At 39.9% G+C, this 27,390-nt stretch overlaps 1 protein-coding gene and 1 long non-coding RNA gene across 2 annotated transcripts; one reads left to right on the forward strand and one right to left on the reverse strand.

Moving 5' to 3' along the window:
• Positions 1-1,614: 1,614 nt before the first annotated feature.
• On the forward strand, positions 1,615-22,096 carry LOC124288091. The gene is made up of 6 exons (XM_046724658.1): positions 1,615-1,704; positions 16,814-16,954; positions 17,107-17,196; positions 17,656-19,737; positions 21,166-21,461; positions 22,037-22,096. Exons 2-6 carry the CDS (start codon positions 16,825-16,827, stop codon positions 22,094-22,096), a joined length of 2,658 nt encoding a protein of 885 aa, XP_046580614.1. The 5' UTR covers positions 1,615-1,704; positions 16,814-16,824.
• A 4,721-nt stretch (positions 22,097-26,817) lies between these two features.
• LOC124288083 lies at positions 26,818-26,987 on the reverse strand. The gene is made up of 2 exons (XR_006901377.1): positions 26,949-26,987; positions 26,818-26,886 (listed from the first exon to the last, which is right to left on the reverse strand). It is a non-coding gene; the product is annotated as an uncharacterized LOC124288083 (long non-coding RNA).
• Positions 26,988-27,390: the final 403 nt, after the last annotated feature.

Consider the following 27,390-nt stretch of genomic DNA (forward strand, 5'->3'; position numbering starts at 1 on the left):
CACTTTGTGTGTTTGCACTGAAAAATGAACGATGTCAGCGTTTTGACATCGTTCATTTTTCAGTGCAAACACACAAAGTGACATTCAATTCTTAATGAATTCATGACGTCACAGGTCAGAAAGGTGAATGAACCCGTGTTTCGTTTAATGTGCTCGTGCTATTTTGCATGAAACCCTTCATGAAGCGAAAACAAAGCACAGTTCAAATGATGCGCGCAATGACAAGGTGGTCATGTCACCCTGAATTGTATATAACACTGAATTACATGAATGTACCTGGATTTAAAAAACCGGTGCTCGCCAGAGCGTGCGACCTACTTTGTTGAATAAAGAGCTCGAGAACTTTATATTCTGAATCATTCAGTCCTCACCCGACTTGGACAGTTTAACCCGATGTTATGTTTAAATGTTATCAAACTATTTTAATGGTGACTTTCTCTCAACGTTAAGACATCAGGTCAGTTACCAGTTTGGTTGAAGCAATTAACAATCTTCGAGAAAGCAAGAGAAAACATGAGAAAATATCTTCCCTGAATGTCAAGCAGAAGGTATCCTCCCAACTTATTATCGGCGCGAATGTACCTGCAGCGCCAGTGGAAACCGGTTTGGTTTGGTTGTGGGCGAACACCCGTACCCATTTTTAACTGTATAACATCTACGAGAGCAAGATATTCACTCCTCTTCACATACAAACAAGAGTTGTGGTAGTCATCAGTTTGACACCTTGTCAACGCATACGTGATCCGAAATAACATGCCAATAGTTCTGTATGCATCTTTACTGTGTATTCAATATAGTGTAGGTTGCGCATGACTGCCGGCCTGTGTCATGTGTCTGATGACTGCCGGCCTGTGTCATGTGTCTGATGACTACTGACATGTGTCATGTGTCTGATGACTACCGACAAATGCGGTCTCCATATCCCTGACCCTGTGTCATGTGTCTCTTGATTGCTGACATGTTCAATGTGCCTGATGTCTGCCGATATGACATTGTGTCATGTGTCTGCTGACTGCCGATCTGTGTCATCTGTTTGTTGACTGCCTTTTGACTGCCGACATGTGTTATGTGTCTGCTGACTGCAGTCATATCATGTGTCTGCTGACTATCCGACCTGTGTCATGTGTCTGCTGACTGCCGACCTGTGTCATTTGTCTGCTGACTGCCGACCTGTGTCATGTGTTTGTTGATTGCCTTTTGACTGCCGACATGTGTTATGTGTCTGCTGACTGCAGACATGTGTCATGTGTCTGATGACTGCAGACCTGTATCATGTGTCTGTTGACTGCAGACAAATGCGGTGTTCATTGCAATTGCCCTGACTCATGGCCCAGTACTTTCTAAATGCCTAACTCTGGTTCATCACACTGACCCCAGGCAACCCCTTCATAATTGTTGTCTTGGTGACAGCAAATACTCGACACAACACTGGATAATGCATTGGCCTAGAAAAGCCTTGTGCTTCTTTGAAAATGAAAGCGAAAATAGGATGTTGCTTTACAATATTAGGCGTCCTCTACGCAGTGGTAGCAGTCGCCTCAGTATACATGCTACACGCTGTATGCACCAACCTCGGGCTGAGGACAGACACATCATCCGTTATACAAAAATCCAAACATCACCATCAGCATCATGAGTGATTATCAGGTGGGGACTTACCTGTGACACAATCGGATGACACTGACTGGAATCCATCAGTCGGACGTGAGTACTGTGTGTATTCTACACTAGCCATTGCATCTCAGTGTAGAACTTGGGTACAAGTGAGCACTGTTCCTGAATATTGGTTACATATTATTATAATCAAGCTTTAGGCCCGTGTTTGGAAACTTGATTGTACCCGTAATGAGAAAAAGAGAAACCGTTACAGTCAAGCAGTTTACTGTTGTGTACAATATAGAATACAAATCACAAAACAGTGGTTTTGTGTACAACATTGATAAATCATATACAGCGATACATTGCATATAGATTTAGGATGATAAGAATACATGAAATATATACAAACAACGTAAATAAGGAGTGTCAATATTTATTATATTTAAGGAGAAGCTAGATACATTGGGGATATAACTAAAGGTGAAGCTGAGCACACTTTCATGTTTAGAGAGAGAGCATTACGTCATGTAAGTGAAAATGAATGTAATATGCTTGGATAATAATATCTGATTTAAGTTCAATAAATGTAGATAGATATGTTCACAATGCATATTTATCGTCAGTAGTATTGTTGGTGGAAGTACAAGCTGATCTGCCGGATCCGTGATTAATACGCACGAGAACTCATTCATATGATACTGTGAATGAGCCCTTGTTTCATTTAATGCGGTCGTGCTATTTTGCATGAAACCTTTCATGAAGCGAAAATAAAGCATAGTTCAAATGAGGCGCGCAATGACGAGGTAGTTATGTCACCCTGAATTGTATATAACACTGAATTACATGAATGCACCTGGATTTAAAAAAACTCGTGCTCGCCAGAGCGTGCGACCTACTTTGTTGAATAAAGAGAACTTTATATTCAAAATGTTAATCGAGGGTGTGACTTGAAACTATTGAAATCAACTTGTAAAGGAGTGCTGAATCATTCAGTCCTCACCCGACTTGGACAGTTTAACCCGATGTTATGTTTAAATGTTATTAAACTATTTTAATGGTGACTTTCTCTCAACGTTAAGACATCAGGTCAGTTACCAGTTTGGTTGATGCAATCAACAATCTTCGAGAAAGCAAGAGAAAACATGAGAAAATATCTTCCCTGAATGTCAAGCAGAAGGTATGCTCCCAACTTATTATCGGCGCGAATGTACCTGCAGCACCAGTGGAAACCGGTTTGGTTTGGTTGTGGGCGAACACCCGACAAAGTACCCATTTTTAACTGTATAACATCTACGAGAGCAAGATATTCACTCCTCTTCATATACAAACATGAGTTGTGGTAGTCATCATTTTGACATCTTGTCAACGCATACGTGATCCGAAATAACATGTCAATAGTTCTGTATGCGTGTTTACTGTGTATTCAATATAGTATAGGCCTCTATCGGGCTATTGGCGCATGATGACTACTGACATGTGTCATGTGTGTGATGACTACTGACATGTGTCATGTGTCTGGTGACTGCCGACCTGTGTCATGTGTCTGATGACTGCCGACCTGTGTCATGTGTCTGATGACTACTGACATGTGTCATGTGACTACCGACATGTGTCATGTGTCTGATGACTGCCGACCTGTGTCATGTGTCTAATGACTACTGACATGTGTCATGTGTGTGATGAATGCTGAAATGATTTATATTCGTTGAGTGAAACTAAATTATATTTGCAAATTAAAGATTGTTTAGATTTTGATAAGTATCTAGTACATATTGATATAATTATTGCTCTTACACGGTTCAGATTGAGTTCACATACACTGATGATTGAAAAGGGTAGATGGACTACACCTAAAACACCATTACACGATCGCCTGTGTCCTTTTTGTGTGAACGATGTTGAAGATGAATACCATATCTTGCTCATTTGTCCAAAATATTTAAGTATAAGGAATCTACCAAAGAATGTCATTGCCGGACCAAGTATGATAAAGTTTGTGAACATGCTACAAACTAATAATGTACAACTATTGATTGGTATTGCTAAAAGAGTTTATCATATCTTTAAAATGGAAAGTACAATGGACATGTTATAATTATTTACTCTTAGGTTACCATCCCTCATTTCTCTGTTAAAGTATTGTAGATCAAACTATGTACATCCACAAACACTCACGACTGTGCAATTATGAATTTTGTAACCGTTGTGTTTGGGTTGGTACGCCGAGGTGAGCAGATGTGCTCTGTGGGAGCTCTCGGGCTTATGTCACGGTTGACTGATCTTGAAGTGACTGAGAACATTCGAAGTTACACTTGCTTACTTCAAGAAATGGATACATTCTCTTGTGCTGTGTGAATTTTATGGACTATTCCTGGATTTTAAGGAAACCAATCTGGTAAATATACTATTTACACACTTCAAGCATGAGTGATCAGAACTGTTAATGCAGAACACAAACACTGATACTCGCATCAACAGGGTTTAATGTATTGATATTTGAGAAATTACAGTTCATAATAAATGGCTGCTGCTGAGGACTTGATGAATATTATTGCGTTCACTTGAAGAGTAAAGTTGCTGATGAGCTGATGAGGTTCAGAAAACTACAACAAACAATGGCTTTCGATGAAATTCAGAAAATGTACAAATTTCATAGCACATAACATTCAATGTTTCATTCGAATGATATGTGAATACATTGAAATTGCAAAAGTAACAACTACAAATTTACAAATAATTGTGTGAAATATATTAACACTTTTGACACAGCCAATTAACATTTTGGCATATATACAATTTCATTGTAATTTAGAGATAGTACAACCTAGCAATGAAAGGGTAAAGTACTCACATATGTGTCTTTAAATAGTTCAGCTTACAGTCAGCTGGGTGACAACCAGGCAGCATGGAGGTCCAATACACACCGGTAAGCATGTGCTCCAAAATGCATGAGCTTTGGAGAGGTCATGATGTGACCTGTGAGCTTTGACATCACACATGAAGGTGAAGGCCACAGGGTAATGGAAATTTACTGGGCCACATTGTTTACAATTTTGACCGATAAGGATTTAAATGGAAATGAACTTTAGATATTAATTAAGTGTTTTAATTATTGGACCACCATGGATAAAATACTAAAAACCAATTGTCACAACTTAGTAAACAATTTCATTTGAAAGAATTTGTACATTGAAATGTATGTAAAGAAACCTTGCATTTACAAGAACTCTTCACAAGTATATGACACACAAGATCATAACGACCATGACTACGATATCATTAAAGAGCTTGATGAACTATTAGGAGAATGTGACAGAAAAACTTGTGAAAGAAAGCTTATAGACAAATTTGATAATGATGAATCTGGTCTAAACTTCAAAAGACAGTCTGTATATGACGTGGCAAAGACACAATGTGATGATTTTCCTGACGGTGTCTTGATCAAGAGAATAAAACGACAAACTAAGAGTGTCTCGACAAAATATGCATCTGATATATATCTGCTGTATATGTTTGTCAAAGGCTGTGTGCCTGCACATGTAATACAGAACGAAGTTCTATCTCGACATAAGTGTACCAATGCTGCAGCAGACAACGAGACTTTAAACAACAGAGACAAAGATATAATATGTAGTGTTCTGTCTAAAATGATGCATATGCATGAAGACATGACGAAGAATTTTCAGTATGTAACCCAAGAGCTACAGGACTTTCGAGATAAATACAACTCTGACATGTTACAACTTATTGGCGCATATGAGTGTAAGAGAGATGACGCTAGACGTCTCGAGATTGAAAATGAACGCCATCGTGCCCATGTGAAAGCACTAAAGGCAGAAATTGTTCAGTTACAGACACAGCTTGAACAAAAATACATTGATTTCCAAGTCATAAAAGATACATTGGATAAATCCATAACTCGTATCGACAAAAAATGTACGTGAAGTTGATGGAAAAAATTGATTGCATGAGTACACGAAGTAAGCTCATGTATCCAGAATGTGTTAAGACTGGCTATCATCTCCCAAGCCAATCCGTAAAGCCAGCTTTATATAACAACACCACACCAAGCCATCCAGATACACCCAGCAGCACGCAACTCTCTCCCAACACAAGCGATTGCATAATCACAGACACATACTCAAGCAATGATGACAAGCAATGTGATCAGCAATCAACACACCCTGCTGGACAGAGTAATGACAACAAACAAGACAAAAGAGATGTAACAGTTACTTTCAACAACCACTGGAAATGTGCATTCACTGGAGTGCACAGAAGTAAGAACAGGCGTTTTGTGCTCAGTTATGTTCGTGCTGACGAACCTTTTGACGTTGTGAAGGATGCTATCTGTAAGTATGCATCAGATCGCGGTGTTACTGTCACGAACACTGTGCTGCTAAAACATTGTGACAGCAGATACAACCCAACCTACACCATCAGGATAGCTGTCTCCAGTAAGTGTGCTGACGTCATAGCAGATGATGACTGTTTCTGGCCCGAAAACGTCAACTGTCGTGAGTGGGTGCCAAAGCAACAATGGTACGGTGATAACAGACAATAATGACCATGATGAACGTCATGAACATTTTACTTATGGCAATGACGCTCTCCCGTATTATCACTTGGAACGTTGCCGCTACGTGTCTAGACGAAATCAACACCAAACTAGACTGCACAGATGTGATGTTTATCAGTGACAATTGGCTACACACGGATCAGCTATCCCTCCTTACAGATCTACATACAGACTTCGATGTGTATGTTAAGTGTCAGACTGATCACTCCTCACTCAGAGGAGCAGGAGGACTCGCTATGTTTGTACGGAAAATGATAGTTACTCCACCTCTAGTCTGCACATCCCGGGGAGTGATCATGTGATTGGTGTGCAGCTAACTACGGATAAGACTCCGATCCACATCATTGGTGCACGTCTTCCATCTACCAATGTCTTGGACAGTGTATACAGTGACAAAATGAATACCCTCTTTAAGGCTTATGACAGACATTCATATAACGGTGAGACTGTCCTGGTCGGTGACTTTAACACAGATCTACGTGACTGTAAATACATGAAATCTAGATCGAGAATGATTTAAACATATTTCTATTCATGAAGATGAATTGGGATTGGTGAACAAGCATTACTGCTTATATTAACACCGCTCCCATGCAACATATAATACAACATGAAAATGGAGGATTTGACGTCATCGATACTGACCATTGCATAAATATAATATATTTAAAATATGTAAATATATACAGATTACATGAAATACAACTATTCTCTAAGTAGTCACAAGTTAGAGAGTTGCAGTTGTGTGTGTCTAGATCGAGAATGCTCCTTCGAGCCTTGCATGAACGGAATGTCCTACATTACATACTTATACAAGGAAATGTAGGGATATCCAAACTATGATTGATTATGTTTTTGTCAACACAGAGCATAGATGTAATGTCATTGGTTACGCCTTAGATAACCGTCAGCTTTACAGTATATCTGGTCACTATCCCATACAGGTATACTTTTCTTTTTTTTTCTTTCTTTTTTTTCTTTGTTCCCAAGATTACAATATTGCAGATATACGAAGCCGTGATACGTACGGCTTAAAAGTAATATGGCTACATGATGTACAGGTGAGATATTTTTGTATTAATATATTTATAACATGCATAATTCATTAAATTGATAATGTACAGATGTACAGGTGAGATATTTTTGTATTAATACATATGTATATTTGTAAACATGCATAATTCATTAAATAGATAATGCACAGATAATGTCAGGTACAAGTCAATACAGTTCAAGTCATCTAAGAACTTGGGAGAGAAGGCTCAATTTATGATGGAAATTATTTATTTTATCATTTTTGGCTGATATATGTTTTTCCACAAAGAATATTTCTTTTAGAGTTTTTATATAGAAAGTTAGATTTGGAAGCATATTTTTAATACAGCATAAGTGAATATGTCTCTTTGCAGCAATGATGATTTGATGTTAGTAATCTATTTTCATGTTGAGTACCAAACCAGATCATGTTTTTTGATAATTTCAATGGATGTGGATAATAATTGTTAAGCCAAATTTGTAGGTTTATCCAAAATGTTTGAGTCTCCTGACATTCCCAGTACACATGACACACACTCTCATTTACATCTTTGCAACAACAACGCAAACTGTTGTCAATTTTTTTCATGTTGACCAATTCCTTTTTTGTGTAAATAATACCTTGTAGACATCTATATTGAAAGTCTATAAGCTTTATATCTTGCAATCCCTTTCTATATACTGTAAATATATTTTTCCAATCAAAGTCAGTTTCAGGAAATAAAAGCTGCCATTTATTACAAATGTTTGGATATTTATCATTACAAATAAGTTTATCTTAAAAAGTTCTGCAGCCTTTGGATGCTTTTACTAAATGTATCTGGCATTGGTTAACATTCAAATTACTGACTGGAATAGAGAGACAGTGCTTTAAAGTATGTTTCCAAGATTCAGGTAATATTTTCAGTAAATATCTGAAATCTAAAAAGGTGCCTTTGATATGATAAGTTTCTTTTAAAGATTCGTTTGATAGTACACCATTCTCATCACATATATCCCTAATATTCATAATCCCTTTCTCTGCCCAATTCTTTATAAAATATATAGAGTTTTTGAAATTGTGATTGGGATAAAATTTGATTAATGTTATTTGGATCAACATAATGTTGTTTGTGAAATAGTTTCCATGCTTTTAGCACATCATGCCAAAAAGGATTTTCAATCTCAAGAAAACTTTCAGAATAAGCTCCAAAGTTAAATATGTCTTTAAAAGGTATATTGCATGGATTTTTATTTTCACTTTTTTTAAAATATAATCTTAAGGTTGATAATTTCAAAGCATCAATAAATCTACTTGTATCAATCATTCTCAGTCCTCCATCTTCATATCTACTTTTTATTACACTCCTCTTTATTTTATCATTTTTATCATTCCGAATGAATTTAAAAAATAGTTTTTCAAGCGAAGTCATAAATTCTGCTGGAGGGTTGGGCAAGGAATTGAAAATATGAACTAGTTTAGAGATTGCTAGGGGTTTTATTACTGTTATTTTACCAATTAATGTTAAATTTCGTTTTCTCCAAGATGCTAAGAGTCCTTTAATTTCTTCCAGTCCCTTTCTGGTTTTGATTACCCATAGGTTTTCAAGATCTGGTGTAAATCTAGTACATCAAATTCACCAGTTACCCATTCAATTTTCAGGTCATTACATATTTTATCAGGAGATTAAGCTTTTGATCAAATCCAGATTTTATAAAATGCATTAATTGTGTCGATAGCGAGATATAAACTCTCCTCGGTTCCATCAAGAAATAGTTCAGTATCATCAGCGTATTGATCCAGCTTATATTCCTTATCATTGATGACAATTCCTTTAATGTTTCCTTGTTTCTTATCATACAACCAAGAATCTCAGCTACAAAAAGAAAAGGGGAAAGTGGGTCTCCCTGTCTACATCCTCGTTCATTAACCAAAAATTCAGAGAGATTACCATGTTGGATGACACAAGATGTTGTTTCAAAAGTCAACATATTTATCCATCTTATTATTTCAGGGCCAAATTCAAATTTATGTAAAACTCGATTGATAAAATCTTTAGAAACAGTGTCAAAAGCTTTTTCAAAATCAATCAGAATTAGCAAGCCAGGAATGTTTTGTTTCTTTGTTTCGAACATTATGTCATATAGCAGTCTTGTATTTTCGCTAATAGTCCTACCTGGTATAAAACCATTTGATTACAATGAATAAGATTATCTAAAGTAGCTTTTAATCCACGTGCAATACAGGAGCTGATAATTTTATAAATGGCATTGAGTAAAGTGATAGGCCTCAAGTTTTTAAGTAATGTTCTGTCTTTATTGGATTTTGGAATACAGGTGATGACACCCCTTTTCATATTTGAAGACATTTCATTCTTAGTTGATACATTTTTAACGAATCTATAAATCCATACTTTTAATTCTTTCCAAAAAACTTTAAAGAAATCAATAGGAAATCTGTCAATCCCTGGGCTTTTATTATTCTTCATCTTGTAAACTGCATTGCTAATTTCCTCCATACTGATTTCTTTTTCAAGATTCTACTACGGTATTTCTCGATTTTGGATTGTTTACATGCTTATAGTTCTCCAGATCAATTGTGGGGTCAAGCACTAGGTTCCAGTATCCAACTATTGCTAATGAATCAATTTCACATTTTAAAATATTTTAAAATAGATTAATATAAAATTGAGGTTCATCGTTATTAGGTCCATAGAGATTAATTAGTGTTATTTTTTTATCTTCCATTGAAATATCAGCAATAATATAATTGCCATTTTCATCTATTAAGGTCCTATGTATCTTGATATCAGTATCATTATTAAAAAGTATGGCAACACCTCTAGAATTAGATTTAAAAGGAGCTATGATGGTGGTGTAGTTGACAGAGCGGCTGTCAGGAGAATAGAAAATTGGCGGTGTAGTCTGTCAGGAGAGCATGTGGTCGGTGTGGTTGACAGAGTATCTGTCAGGAGAGCAGAAAGTCGGCGGTGTAGTTGATAGAGCGTCTGTCAGGAGAGCTTGTGGTCGATGTAGTTGACATAGCATCTGTCAGGAGAGCAGGAAGTCGGCGGTGTAGTTGATAGAGCGTCTGTCAGGAGAGTACGTGGTCATTGTGGTTGACAGAGCGTCTGTCAGGAGAGCCTGTGGTCGGTGTATAGGTGAAAAGAATGTCTGCGAGAAGAGAAGGTCGGTTGTATAGTTGATAGCGTCTGTCTGGAGAACAAAAAGTCGGTGGTTCAGAAGCCATGAAAGAAGAGGATTGTCGTTTCAATACGTTTAAAGATAATGCTTGTGGCTTCCTTCCTTGACCTTGACCAGTAATCGGTTAAAAGACTGGCTGGCTCGGGACTAGTCTGCTGTGTCAATCTGTGTCTTACAACCTCAGTAGGTCGGCACTATACACCCGACGGCAACCCTGATCAAGATGTGTTCCCTCATGCATCAATGATTTGTTAATTAATGTAACAATGTTATATTTTCGAATGTAACAGTGCTATATTACCGAATGTAACAATGTAATAATCCAGAATGTAACAATGTTCTCTCCAGTAGCTAACAAAGTTCCATCACTGTGTGACAATGCTCCGTCCCTTTATGTAACAATGTCCAGTCCCTTTATGTAACAATGTCCAGTCCCTTTATGTAACAATGTCCAGTCCCTTTATGTTACAATGTCCAGTCCCTTTATGTAACAATGCTCCGTCCCTTTACGTAACAATGCTCCGTCCCTTTATGTAACAATGTCCAGCCCCTTTATGTTACAATGTCCAGTCCCTTTATGTAACAATGTCCAGTCCCTTAATGTGACAATGTTATGTTTCTTTATCTAACAACGTTCTGCCTTTTATGTAACAATCATATGACCCTTAATATAACAATGTTTTCTCTCTCTTAATGTAACAATTCTATACCTTAATGTTTCAACATTTGCTCCCTAAATGTAACAAAGTATTACGCCGCGTGTGAGCTGGATATGTGTGGAATCTTAAGCTTATCATTTTGTCAGAACATGAGCTGTAGTTTGGATGGTGCCGCGAATTAAGAAATCATAAGGGGCATAACAACATATTTTACGGACGCTTCAAAGAATTCTGTAACTAGCGCACACTGTGGAGAGAGAGAGAGAGAGGGAGGGGCGGGGAAGAGATGGGGAGAGGAAGGGAAGAGGGATGGGGAAGAGAGAAAATGCCACCCCACCCACCCACCACCACCTTTGCATATCACTACCTCCAACTACCCATATTTAGGCATGTTTTTTAAATAATTTTATGTACGAAATTGCTGAGCCCCAATACCTCCCCAGAACAAAAAGGGCTCATGGAAAGGGGCGACTGGTGACGAGTGGTGGTGTGTGTTCTTTTAGGTCACGGAAAGAGACGAGTGGTGATGTGTGTTCCTTTAGGTCACGGAGAGGGACGAGTGGTGATGTGCATCCTTTAGGTCATGGAAAGGGACGAGTGGTGATATGTGTTCGTTTAGGTCACGGAAAGGGACGAGTGGTGATGTGTGTTCCTTTAGGTCACGGAGAGGGACGAGTGGTGATGTGCATCCTTTTAGGTCATGGAAAGGGACGAGTGGTGATATGTGTTCTTGTAAAACATGTGTGTTCTTCATGATACATCTGTCCTCGGTCTCAGGGTGGTTGCGTTACACCAGATCATATATTGACAGCTATATTTTGGTTTTTGTATAGCAGATGATATATCTGTGCTTGGTCCGAGGCTGGTGCAGGCAGTGTGAAGCTGGAATACAAAGGTAACCGTCTCATGCTCACAGCTCATGAGGGTCACTGAATTATCCAATGTTGTTCATCACTTATTGTTTTAGGCAGAAGTGTGGTCATCCATGGCAGATTAATTGTAGTCTGTCGCAGTAGGCTAGACCCAGCTGTAATGGTCACCACTGTAATCTACTATACATTAATGAAACAAATTCTTAAACCTACGAATTCAACATGCTCAGAAGCATGCTTTCTTCAGATATTGTACAAACGCAGCACGGTTAATACCCAAATCCAATGTACAGTTCATTCACATACACACGTGAAACACATGTATAGGCCACCCTAATGCGACATTGCATCGGCATACTCACTGGGAGTCTTCCTGCTGTTTTATTGGTCACAGTGTTAAGGATGATGTATTTTTTTCTCCAGTGTGCTACCAGTCTGGATCTGGAGCAGAACACACTGCTCCGTCTTGATAATGTCGATGTTTGGATGATTGTGATCACATATGTTTGCCGCGTAAAGCTTAAACATGCGGAAGCATGACACATGTCGTTGGATAACAGACACATGACATATAACACAGGCCGTTGGCGAACAAACACTTGACACATGACACAGGTCGTTAGTCAACAGACACCTGACATATGACACAGGTCGGTGGCCCGCAGAGACATGACATATAACACATGTCGTTGGCCAACAGACACATGACATGTGACACAGGTCCGTGGCCCGCGGACACATGCCACAGTTCGTTGGCCAACATACCCTTGACATATGACACAGGTCGGTGGCCAACAGACACATGACATATGACACAGGTTGGTAGCCCGCAGACACATGACGCAGTTTGTTGGCCAACAGGCACTTGCCATATGACACAGGTCGTTAGTCAACAGACACATGACATATGACACAGGTCGGTGGCCCGCAGAGACATGACATATAACACATGTCGTTGGCCAACAGACACATGACATGTCACACAGGTCCGTGGCCCGCGGACACATGTCACAGTTCGTTGGCCAACAGACACATGACATATGACACAGGTTGGTAGCCCGCAGACACATGACACAGTTTGTTGGCCAACAGGCACTTGCCATATGACACAGGTCGGTGGCCAACAGACACATGACATATGACAAAGGTCGTTGGCCAACAGGCACATATGACACTGTTCGTTGGCCAACAGACAATTGACATATGACACAGGTTAGAGGCCAACAGACACTTGACATATGATACAGGTTAGAGACCAACAGATACTTGACATATGACACAGGTTAGAGGCCAACAGACACCTGACATATGACACAGGTTAGAGGCCAACAGACACCTGACATATGATACAGGTTAGAGGCCAACAGACACTTGACATATGACACAGGTCGTTGGCCAACAGACACTTGACATATCACACAGTTAGGTGGCCAACAGACACTTGACATGTGATACAAGTAGGAGGCCAACAGACACTTGACATATGACACAGGTAGATGGCCAACAGACACCTGACATGTGATACAGGTCGTTGGCCAACGGACACTTGACATATCACACAGGTAGGTGGCCAACAGACACCTGACATGTGATACAGGTTAGAGGCCAACAGACACTTGACATATGACACAGGTCGTTGCCCAACAGACACTTGACATATGATACAGGTAGGTGGCCAACAGATACTTGACATGTGATACAGGGTTGAGGCCAACAGACACCTGACATATGACACAGGTCGTTGGCCAACAGACACTTGACATATGACACAGGTCGTTGGCCCGCAGTCACTTAACATATGACACAGTTCGTTGGTCAACAGACAATTGACATAGTCATTTGTCGTGTGCCTGTTGGCCACCAACCCGTGTCATGTGCCTGTTGGCCATCGCTCTGTGACTGTGACATAAAGACCCGCCATTAACGCTTGTCAGGATGTTTACTATATATGGGTATCCGGTTACCAACCTTCGATGGTGGCTGCTATCAATACACGACACAATGCCGGGTGACGCAATGACCTACATACGACTCATGTGACCAGGAAGAATAAAGCGAAAATAAGATCCTGGTTGTACAAGTAGGCGGCATCTACGCAGTGGTAACAGTCGCCGTAGTGTACCTACTTCACACTGTATGCACCACCCTTGGGATGGGGCAGACAGATCATCTGATATATGAGAATCCGAACATATCCATCTATATCACGTGTGATGATCAGTTGTGAGGACTCATCTGTGACGTAATCGGATGACACTGGCTGGAATCGTCAGTCGGACGTGAGGTACTGTGTGTCTTCTACACTAGCCATTGCATTTCCACCATTAGTACGTTGTCTTGCGTTAAAGATGTGCACTGATTTGTTCTATTATGAATAGCTGTGGCACGGAAATATATCCCTGTGTCCTTTACAGTTGTAACATGATGCGATCCACATATAACAAATGTTGGTGTTATCAACTTATGCTTTTAACATGTTTGATATGGAATATAGTTTGAGGGGATTTGGTTTAGAAATGTGAAACAACGATTATTTGACGGTACTGAAATATGGGCCTTTTTCGCAGATTAAAACGTTGCTAATTCTAGACTAGTCATGGCTGGTTTGGTTTGTTTAACGTTATTCTCGATGACCTGCGCGAAAGCGACACCTATCGGAGGATCGAAGAACGACCGGATATCAAAACATGGGAAATACAATAAGGGGATACATTCAGACTGTTGTTTTTTTTCCTTGAATTCTTGTAAGGATGAGGGTTCAAAATCACATTTTACATAGGAAATTATGCACTGCGTCATATCCTTTCAAAGAATGCAGGTAAACGAAGAGAATGATAACTGTTGGCCTTGTTATACATGCAGAAATACACGTTGCGTGCTTCTCCTCGTAAATTAGACCGGAAAGAAAAGTACTGGTTACATTATCATCAATAAGAAGAAGTAGAGGGGTGAGAGAGAGAGATTTGTTTAAATCATTTTCTTCGGTCAAAATCAATTCTCTGTTGCCTGTGTTTTCGCCCCCATGAATAAACATCTTCTTATCTTTAAATTTAATCCATTAACATTCAAATTCTTATCTCTTTTCTCTTCAAACTTTGAAACCCAGCTTCCAAATTAGATGACCCAGAACTATCTTTAAATGGCACTCCCATCAAAGTTGTCAAGGAGGCCAAATTCTTGGGTGTAATTTTCGACTCCACTTTAAGTTTTTTGCCGCATATCAAATGCCTAAAATCTAAATGCCTGAAGGCACTCGATTTACTTAAAGATGTTTCTAACTCAAATTGGGGATGGGATCAAGCTACTCTCCTACACCTATACAGATCACTTGTCCACTCGAAGCTTGATTATGGCTCCATCGTATATGGTGGAACCTGTAAATGGTGATGAGGCTATTGACCTCATCACCTGTCTATAACTGTATAATGTGGCTATTGACCTCATCCCATCACCAGTCTATAACTGTATAATGTGGCTATCGACCTCATCAGCAGTCTATAACTGTATAATGTGGCTTTTGACCTTTTCACCAGTCTATAACTGTATAATGTGGCTATCGACCTCATCAGCAGTCTATAACTGTATAATGTGGCTATTGACCTCATCACCAGTCTATAACTGTATAATGTGGCGATTGACCTCATCACTAGTCTATAACTGTATAAGGTGGCTATTGACCTTTTCACCAGTCTATAACTGTATAATGTGGCTATCGACCTCATCAGCAGTCTATAACTGTATAATGTGGCTATTGACCTCATCACCAGTCTATAACTGTATAATGTGGCTATTGACCTCATCACTAGTCTATAACTGTATAATGTGGGTATTGACCTCATCACTAGTCTATAACTGTATAATGTGGCTATTGACCTCATCACCAGTCTATTACTGTATAATGTGGCTATTGACCTCATCACCAGTCTACAACTGTATAATGTGGCTATTGACCTCATCACCAGTCTATAACTGTATAATGTGGCTATTGACCTCAACACCAGTCTATAACTGTATAATGTGGCTATTGACTTCATCACCAGTCTATAACTCTATAATGTGGCTATACAACTGTTCTCGACACACGATAGGCATTCAGCCAGCGCGATGGCTTTGATGGATGTGTCCCATTCGCCCCTTTCCGTAACCTACAAGAAGACTACAAATACGACAAAAGGTGCTTTGATAAAGATAATCCCGGGTACTTAAATCATTTATGGAATCATGTCATTGTTAAACACATTCTGAAGCTTATATATCGTCATATTGAAAGTACGAAGAACCTTTGTAACAGAATTGTTTTGTGTAGTTTTTAGTAAGGATAATGCCATGGACGGTGAGGGATTCAAACGCACGCACATGGGTTTGAGCGTATTTCTGACGTAACAATTGTTATATTTGGAATTACACTCTCTTAGTAAGGTACAGATTCTTGCAGTTTTGTTGGGTTAAGTCCCATCCGGGATTCGAACCCACACCCTCAGAGTCAGGGACCTAATCGCCAGTTACAGAAGTAACACGTTTAAAAGATTTGAATTCGGAGGACTTGGTATGATAGATGTAGATGAATATTTTCTGGAATTAAACCTGTCTTACTTGAAACACAATGTTCTGCAATGTTAAAAACTTAAAACCTCTACAATGAGGTTTGGACCATGAACCTGTTCTCTTGCTGGAATCAAAACTGAGTACGAAGGTCGGGACTAATAGACTGGAAGTGCATATGACTTTCAAATTTCAGTTGCATACTTTCTTGCTTGATCTGTTAGACCGTACTGCATAAACTGCTGGAGAAATTCTTTCAAAATATAAAGATCAGACCCATGTGGAATGTACTGTAGCTTGAGCAAGTCCTCAGTCATAGTGTAGTAAGTGTAGTTTACTTTCAGAACGGTGAGCAATGGAAGGAACTCCCGACTCACGTGACCAGCACATGACCAGATGGCTTACTGAGGAAGCAGCTGAAGTACTGAGGAGGAATGAAGAAGGGAGACAACCCACTTCTGTCTCAGCCATACAGCAGAACTACAGTGAGCATTTCATTCATTCAAGTCATGCATGCAGTTAGATAAGCAGGAGTATTACCAAATGAAATAATTGGTTTGAATTTATGTTTATGGTTCCTTGACCGGATGGGTATGACGTGAATATTGAGACCAGAGGTTATCTTGTTCTGTTGCAGGTGGCCCAGTGTCTCAGGTGGACTTGACCAATGCTTCCAATGTATCTGTCTCCGTTGGGCAGCAAGGAACTAAAGGATGTCTGTCCCAAGGTGAGATGATGCACAAACATACTGATAATTTGGTAAAGAGGACAATGGCGACAATCGCATCTCGATCTTGAGTGCTGTTTTTGATCCTTCATGTAGCTGCTCAAACGTGTTATCCTGAAAATGAAAAGAGGGCATGGTAATAATAGATTTCCAGGGGCTTCACAATCCATAATAATCTTCCCAAATTAACTGGGGATTCGTTCTCAGGTTTTATCTCAGAAATAATTGTTCAGACATAATGAATGTTCCGATCAATGAACAGTTGATCTAAAACATTTACAGTATTTTCATTATGGAGCAGTTAGGATAAATGCGTGTAAGTCCATACTTTCATCCTCTGTGGTGAGCTTAAAGATGGAAATTGTTACGTTTACGTGTATGCTTGTATGAATTGACAGCATCAGATCCATACACCAACCGCATGAACTGTCACCCAATTGTAGTTTCCTTTCCCCACAGAACGTTTCCGTCAAAAGATGGAACTCCTAAAGAAGTATTTTGTGGACATCCATGCCCTCCAGACAGCCAAACAACTCCTTGAGAAGCATGGTCATGTCAACATCTGTGGAGCCCCGGGGGATGGGAAGACCAGCATTGCTCTGATGATCTGTGAGGCATATCAGCAACAGGGATATGAAACAGTCTTTGTGGAAAACATTGAACACTTTGATGTTGATACAATTTCTAAACGTCAATCACACATGTTGGTTGTTTTTGATGATATATTTGGCTGTGTTACTTTCATTTCAAATTTGGAAAAACTGCATAAATTGTTTAGTGCTTTGGTTGATGATCGTGCTAAAACAGCTGCAGATATAGAGGACTCAAAGAAGAAGAAGAAGAAGAATAAGGGTGAACAATCAAAACAGGAAGACAAATCTAATGAAGAAATCCCTGTCTACAGACTGAAGCTTGTGTTCACATCCAGGACATACAACTGGAAGGGAGGATGTTCCAGACTACATCAGTACAAGGTGGATCTGCTTACAACAGAAGCTGTTCTTGATATGGCTAAAGACTGTCTCACGATGGAAGAAAAGAAACGTATGTTATGGTCCTACAAGTCCAAACACCCTGCATGCGATATCTCTGAAAAAGATATTTGTAACATCGCAGATTCAAAACACAGCATATTTGGATTTCCTCTTATCAGCCGACTCTTTTTCACCAATGATGTCTTCCAGATGCACAACTTGCAATTCTTCAACCATCCACTGACCTACCTGAGAGGCGACCTTGACACCATTGTCTGGGAGGAAAGCAATAGATCGGCAGCAATCATCATCCTCATCCTGTCTGATGGGAAACTGAATCTTGTTTCTTTGCAGTCACGGAAAACTGGACATGTAATGTTTGACGCTGTGAAGGAAGTAGTTCCTTGTTGTACAAGGACAGGCGTTACCAATGAGATCCACAACTTCACTGGGATCTACTGTACAGTGGAGGATCACATGGCATCTTTCTCCCACCCCTCCATATACGATGCTGCAGCCTGTGCTGTAGGACATCTCAATATCGTGTTGCTGCTGGAACACTGCTCACTGAAATTCTTGTATGAAAGAGTGAGATTGGATAAGAGTTCTGAGTCAACAGGCATGGACGATGTCACAAACATGATCTCCATCTCTCCCCAACTACACCCAACAGTAGTGAACAGATTGGTGGAAGGTATCCGACAAGGATGCTTCATTTGGACAGTAAATCACCCAGTTATCCGTGGTGAAGGGATTGCTTCTCTGCTTTGGACAGAGATCAATGATAACATAGTTGAGACTGTCCTACAAAGGGATGTGGACACTGGTGAAAGCTTTTTGCATTTGGCTTCCCTCTCTGACAGTTACTTTCTATTCTCCAAGTCTTTAGAAGTTGCTGTACGACTGGGTGACAGATCACCTGATCTGTATGCATGTGTGGTAGCCTGTGTTACCCACGACAAACTGGAACATCTGGAACACCTCGTTACAGTGATGGGTAAACATGGAGGATTTAATGTTGAATATACCATTGATGGGACAACCCTCCTGCTCATGGCTGCAAAGTCACCAAAATCCAAGGTGTTCAACTTTCTCATACAGAAAGGTGCTGATGTTCCAGTGAGGGACTGGAAAGGAAACACCTGTTTGCATTATGCCTGTGAATCAGGAAACATGGCATTGGCAATGAAGGTGGTGGAAACATGCCCTGCATTGATTAATTTGAAGAATTATGAGAATTTAACGCCTGCAATGATTTGTGCAAAAACAGGTCAGCTTAATATTCTGAAGTTTCTCAAAGAAAAAGGAGCCGATTTAACATGTACACTCGGGAAAGACTGTTTGCATTTGTCAAGTCAAAATGGCAATCTGTCAACTGTGAAATTTTTGATTTCATTGAAAATATATGATGTAAGCAAGAAGGATAGCGAATTGAAGAAAACACCAGTTATGTTTGCCGCGGAAGGCGGACACTATGATCTTTATCATCTCCTTGTATCTGAGGGCGCAGATCTGACCCTTACTGATGGAGACGACACTGACTGCCTGATGTTGGCATGCAAAGGAGGTAACATATCTATTGTGAAACACATCCTATCAATGAAAACATGTGACATCAACAGACGGGGAGGATACTCAAACCAAACACCAATCATGATGGCATTGAAAAGTGGACACTATGATGTTTATCACCTCCTTGTATCTGAGGGCGCAGATCTGACCCTTACTGATACACTCAACACTGACTGTCTGATGTTGGCATGCAAAGGAGGTAACATATCTATTGTGAAACACATCCTATCAATGAAAACATGTGACATCAACAGACGGGGAGGATACTCAAACCAAACACCAATAATGATGGCAGTAGAAGGAGGACACTATGATGTTTATCATCTCCTTGAATCTGAGGGCGCAGATCTGACCCTAACTAATACATTCAACACTGACTGTCTGATGTTGGCATGCAAAGGAGGTAACATATCTATTGTGAAACACATCCTATCAATGAAAACATGTGCCATCAACAGACGGGGAGGATACTCAAACCAAACACCAATAATGATGGCAGTAGAAAGAGGACACTATGATGTTTATCATCTCCTTGAATCTGAGGGCGCAGATCTGACCCTTACTAATACATTCTACACTGACTGTCTGATGTTGGCATGCAAAGGAGGTAACATATCTATTGTGAAACACATCCTATCAATGAAAACATGTGCCATCAACAGACGGGGAGGATACTCAAACCAAACACCAATAATGATGGCAGTAGAAGGAGGACACTATGATGTTTATCATCTCCTTGAATCTGAGGGCGCAGATCTGACCCTTACTAATACATTCAACACTGACTGTCTGATGTTGGCATGCAAAGGAGGTAACATATCTATTGTGAAACACATCCTATCAATGAAAACATGTGACATCAACAGACGGGGAGGATACTCAAACCAGACACCAATAATGATGGCAGTAAAAGGAAGACACTATGATGTTTATCATCTCCTTGTATCTGAGGGTGCAGATCTGACCCTTACTGGTGAAGACAACACTGACTGTCTGATGTTGGCATGTGAAGGAGGTAACATATCTATTGTGAAACACATCCTATCAATGAAAACATGTGACATCAACAGACGGGGAGGATACTCAAACCAGACACCAATAATGATGGCAGTAGAAGGAAGACACTATGATGTTTATCATCTCCTTGAATCTGAGGGCGCAGATCTGACCCTAACTAATACATTCAACACTGACTGTCTGATGTTGGCATGTGAAGGAGGTAACATATCTATTGTGAAACACATCCTATCAATGAAAACATGTGACATCAACAGACGGGGAGGAAAGTCAAAACAAACACCAATAATGCTGGCCGTAAAAGGACGACACTATGATGTTTATCATCTCCTTGAATCTGAGGGTGCAGATCTGACCATTACTGATGGACACAACACTGACTCTCTGATGTTGGCATGCACAGGAGGTAACATATCTATTGTGAAACACATCCTATCAATGAAAATATGGGACATCAACAGACGGGGAGGATACTCAAAACAAACACCAATAATGATGGCAGTAGAAGGAGGACACTATGATGTTTATCATCTCCTTGTATCTGAGGGTGCAGATCTGACCCTTGCTGATGAAGACAACACTGACTGTCTGATGTTGGCATGCACAGGAGGTAACATATCTATTGTGAAACACATCCTATCAATGAAAACATGTGACATCAACAGACGTGGAGGATACTCAAACCTAACACCAATAATGATGGCATTAGAAGGAAGACACTATGATGTTTATCATTTCCTTGTATCTGAGAGCGCAGATCTGACCCTTACTGGTGAAGACAACACTGACTGTCTGATGTTGGCATGTGAAGGAGGTAACATATCTATTGTGAAACACATCCTATCAATGAAAATATGTGACATCAACAGACAGGGAGGATACTCAAACAAAACACCAATAATGATGGCAGTAGAAAGAGGACACTATGATGTTTATCATCTCCTTGTATCTGAAGGCGCAGATCTGACCCTTACTGGTGAAGACAACACTGACTCTCTGATGTTGGCATGTGGAAGAGGTAACATATCTATTGTGAAACACATCCTATCAATGAAAACATGTGACATCAACAGACGGGGAGGATACTCAAACCAAACACCAATAATGATGGCATTGAGAAGAGGACACTATGATGTTTGTCACCTCCTTGTATCTGAGGGTGCAGATCTCACCCTTACTGATAAAGACAAAGATGGCTGTCTGATGTTGGCATGTGAAGGAGGTAACATATCTATTGTGAAACACATCCTATCAATGAAAACATGTGACATCAACAGACGAGGAGGATGCTCAAAACAAACACCAATAATGCTGGCAGTAGAAGGAGGACACTATGATGTTTATCATCTCCTTGTATCTGAGGGCGCAGATCTGACCCTTACTGATGATGACAACACTGACTGTCTGATGTTGGCATGCAAAGGAGGTAACATATCTATTGTGAAACACATCCTATCAATGAAAACATGTAACATCAACAGACGGGAAGGAGAGTCAAACCAAACACCAATAATGATGGCATTCGAAGGTGGACACTATGATGTTTGTCATCTCCTTGTATCTGAGGGCGCAGATCTGACCCTTACTGATGAAGACAACACTGACTCTCTGATGTTGGCATGCAAAGGAGGTAACATATCTATTGTGAAACACATCCTATCAATGTAAACATGTGACATCAACAGACGGGGAGGAAAGTCAAAACAAACACCAATAATGCTGGCAGTAAAAAGACGACACTATAATGTTTATCATCTCCTTGTATCTGAGGGCGCAGATCTGACCCTTACTGATGGACACAACACTGACTGCCTGATGTTGGCATGTGAAGGAGGTAACATATCTATTGTGAAACACATCCTATCAATGAAAACATGGGACATCAACAGACGGGGAGGAGAGTCAAACCAAACACCAATAATGATGGCATTAGAAGGACGACACTATGATGTTTATCATCTCCTTGTATCTGAGGGCGCAAATCTGACCCTTACTGATAAAGACAACTATGACTGTCTGATGTTGGCATGTGAAGGAGGTTACATATCTATTGTGAAACACATCCTATCAATGAAAACATGTGACATCAACAAACGGGGTCGATACTCAAAACAAACACCAATAATGCTGGCATTAAAAAGACGACACTATAATGTTTGTCATCTCCTTGTATCTGAAGGCGCAGATCTGACCTTTACTGATGTACACAACACTGACTGTCTGATGTTGGCATGCAAAGGAGGTAACATATCTGTTGTGGAACACATCCTATCAATGAAAACATGTGACATCAACAGACGGGGAGGAAAGTCAAACCAAACACCAATAATGCTGGCATTAAAAGGAAGACACTATGATGTTTGTCATCTCCTTGTATCTGAGGCCGCAGATCTGACCCTTACTGATGGACACAACACTGACTGTCTGATGTTGGCATGCACAGGAGGTAACATATCTATTGTGAAACACATCCTATCAATGAAAACATGTGACATCAACAGACAGGGAGGATACTCAAACCAGACACCAATAATGATGGCATTAGAAGGACGACACTATGATGTTTGTCATCTCCTTGTATCTGAGGGCGCAGATCTGACCCTTACTGATGGACACAACACTGACTGTCTGATGTTGGCATGTGAAGGAGGTAACATATCTATTGTGAAACACATCCTATCAATGAAAACATGTGACATCAACAGACGGGGAGGATACTCAAACCAAACACCAATAATGATGGCATTAGAAAGAGAACACTATGATGTTTATCATCTCCTTGTATCTGAGGGCGCAGATCTCACCCTTACTGATGAAGCCAACACTGACTCTCTGATGTTGGCATGTGAAGGAGGTAACATATCTATTGTGAAACACATCCTATCAATGAAAACATGTGACATCAACAGACGGGGAGGATACCTAAACCAAACACCAATAATGATGGCAGTAAAAGGAGGACACTATGATGTTTGTCATCTCCTTGTATCTGAGGGTGCAGATCTGACCCTTACTGGTGAAGACAACACTGACTGTCTGATGTTGGCATGTGAAGGAGGTAACATATCTATTGTGAAACACATCCTATCAATGAAAACATGTGACATCAACAGACGAGGAGGATGCTCAAAACAAACACCAATAATGATGGCATTAGAAAGTGGGCACTATGACGTTGGTCATCTCCTTGTATCTGAGGGTGCAGATCTGACACTTACTGATGAAGCCAACACTGACTCTCTGATGTTGGCATGCACAGGAGGTAACATATCTATTGTGAAACACATCCTATCAATGAAAACATGTGACATCAACAGACGGGGAGGATACTCAAACCAAACACCAATAATGATGGCAGTAAAAGGAAGACACTATGATGTTTATCATCTCCTTGTATCTGAGGGTGCAGATCTGACCCTTACTGGTGAAGACAACACTGACTGTCTGATGTTGGCATGCAAAGGAGGTAACATATCTATTGTGAAACACATCCTATCAATGAAAACATGTGACATCAACAGACGGGGAGGATACTCAAACCAAACACCAATAATGATGGCATTAGAAGGACGATACTATGATGTTTATCATCTCCTTGTATCTGAGGGCGCAGATCTGACCCTTACTGATGGATACAACACTGACTGTCTGATGTTGGCATGTGAAGGAGGTAACATATCTGTTGTGAAACACATCCTATCAATGAAAACATGTGACATCAACAGACGGGGAGGAAAGTCAAAACAAACACCAATAATTCTGGCATTGAAAAGAGGACACTATGATGTTTATCATCTCCTTGTATCTGAGGGCGCAAATCTGACAACTGATAGATAAAACTAACACAATTTGCTAAGTCGTTACATTGAAACAACTGTAATGCTTGTGATCTTGTCTTAGGTGTGCAGATGTGACCTTTACTGATGAACACATCAGAAACTGTCTGCCGTGCAAGAGAGGAAACATATCTGGAAGCTGAATATCTGTATATAACAATGTATCGTGGTGTACGTGACAATGTAGTATACTATCGTGTTATACTATGGCATTGTTTAGCTGTGGTGTAAATGTCATATATATATAGTTGTGTATTGCTGCATGTACCAGCGTATAGGGTTGTAGAGGTGTATATAGCATGGTACTATTTTCAAGTATTGTAACCTTAGTGGATTCTGGTATGAATGTATGCATGACATATTGCATACACTGTATGACATGATGTTTTACACTGTGTACGATACCCGACTGATGTAACCTGGCACTGGATAAGTGGAAACCACACCACTGTGTATACAGCATTGTACAGTGCTCTTTTTCCTGGTCTGTTTGATTGTTTTGATGCACCACAATACTGAAGGGTTATCTATTGTAGGCATTTTAAAGGAATGAATTCTTTAGCTTTATATATGATGCAGTGTGTTAGGTTTTGGCAAAAATTGTCCTGGTCTTTGTTTTCTTGTTCAGTTTGGTTTACCTAGTTACACAAATTTTCGAACCAGCAGGCTTTGTTTTAGAATTTTGGTTCTTGTGGATTATTCCGGTTTTCGTTATTTATATTGCCTACTGTTACAAGGACAGGAAAATGGTCGCTTCCCAACAGACTGAAATGCTTTTGAGACAGGGTACATTGAGCGAGTTCTGGGTGCAGATAATAAAATCGCTAGCAGACATAGTTCAGTGCTGACTGTCATACCTAGTTGGTTCAATCTTAAAAAGATATGTCAATCATAAAACTCACTTGAAAAGCTTTTAATTTGTACTGCATGATATATACTTGCTAATAAAAGTACAGAAATTCCTAACAGACTTAATCTATTCTATTTGTTGGTTTATGATTATAAATCGTGTTGTGTTCACACTGCATTATGGGGTTTACTGCTTACATATGCCGGATTTACACGAAGTAGGATTAAGTCATGCCACCCAACTAATACAAACATCTTGAGAATGTTGAGACTGTTGGAAGTCTTGAAAAGCGTTAAAAACGGATTAATCATACCCGTTCACTTTTGTAGTGGAACTAACTTTAAACATCGGCTATTGGCGTTGAATTTTCTGTGGTAGAACCAATATGTTCTCTCCTGGGATCGGTCCATACACACTATACTACTGCCACAAGTGGGCATCTACTACAAGTGGGCCTCTGCTCCAGTAAATGTTGGTTACTGCCCCAAGGGGGCTCTGCTACAGAAACTATAGGTTACTGTCACAATTGGGTCTCTGGTACAGAAGAATTGACGATTGGCGCAATAGAACATAAATGACTTGTGCACGCTCCTTTCTCCTCCACGAAGTTGGGGCGTTGAGGTAGTCTAGTGGTTAAAGAGTTCGCTCGTCACGCCGAAGACTTGTGTTCGATTCCCCACATGGGTACGATGTCTGCATCGTCTGCGTCTGCAATATTGCTAAAAGTTGTGTAAAACCTCAATCACCCAATCCACAAAGTGATGGAATCATGAAAGGAATATACTCAGGTTTTTAATGGGTTTGCAATGACAACTCGACAATGTCCCTTCTGGGATTCCATACAATTTGGATATTTCTGACCTGCCCTTGAAAGTATGAAAGTATTCGACAATATGGACAGCCACATATATAGGTGGCATATAATCATAGGTCAATATTAGTGCATTGAAATTGAGTTTATTGGGTTTTATCACTTTCATCAGTTTTCCAGTTACTGCTGGAGAAAATTCTGCACTAAGGGAGATAATGTAGTAGCATATTGTTCCCTATCTTTACCCTAGTGCAAAACAGTCTACGACGGATAAGACAAGACCCAGAAGACCTACAAGAGTTACCCAATCATCGTGTTCTGACATATTGGAAGCATTATTTGTTGAACGACTTGTTGCATTCCTTGAGTGTTATACATTGTAAAGTTAACCTGTGGTTCTGGGTTCGAATACCGGTTAGCTCAGGCTATGTTTTGTGCTTACTATCTGCTTGATTCACGTCCCGAGTGCTGAGATTGATGCTGACGATGTCAAGCAGTTATGTCGGACCCAGAATGGATCATGTACATTGCTACTACAACATATATACGACACAATATCCATTCAGTATTTGGTTTATTTTATTAAACAAGGATGTCATAATATGTGCTGTCCATGACGTCAACAGCAAACTAACACATTGCGTTATTACTATTGTTATTAGTATGGTAATCACGGTTTCCGCAGGAAATACACAGTTTCGTGGTTTTGATTGCCTCTACTTTGAGTAACAGATCCAACAGTAAGTCAATTTCTCAGAAAAACCAGCATACTGACATTTGATGATACAGGTTATCTCCCCTGGTGTAGTGACTCCGAAGCGCATGGGGAAATTCAATTTGACGTCACAGCATCACGTCAACATATCTCGTAACAACATATATCTCCCAGCAGCAGAAGAACAAGATACACGTTGCTTTGTCACGGGTCACACAGGATCTTCCTTACGTGTCTCACTGGCCTCGCATGTAATTCAGTCTGGGTACAAAGTTCAAAGTACAAAGTTCAAAGTACACAGTTAAGTTCGTGTAGCAGTGTCAGTTGAACATCACGGATCTACAAAGTTGACATTCTCTTGGGTCAAACATTTATAAGTGTGATTCCGGTTTGAGTTTTAATCCGCATACCTTTCTCTG

Source organism: Haliotis rubra, unplaced genomic scaffold, assembly GCF_003918875.1.
Source record: "Haliotis rubra isolate DU_JTF1 unplaced genomic scaffold, ASM391887v1 Scf411, whole genome shotgun sequence".
NCBI lineage: Eukaryota > Metazoa > Mollusca > Gastropoda > Lepetellida > Haliotidae > Haliotis > Haliotis rubra.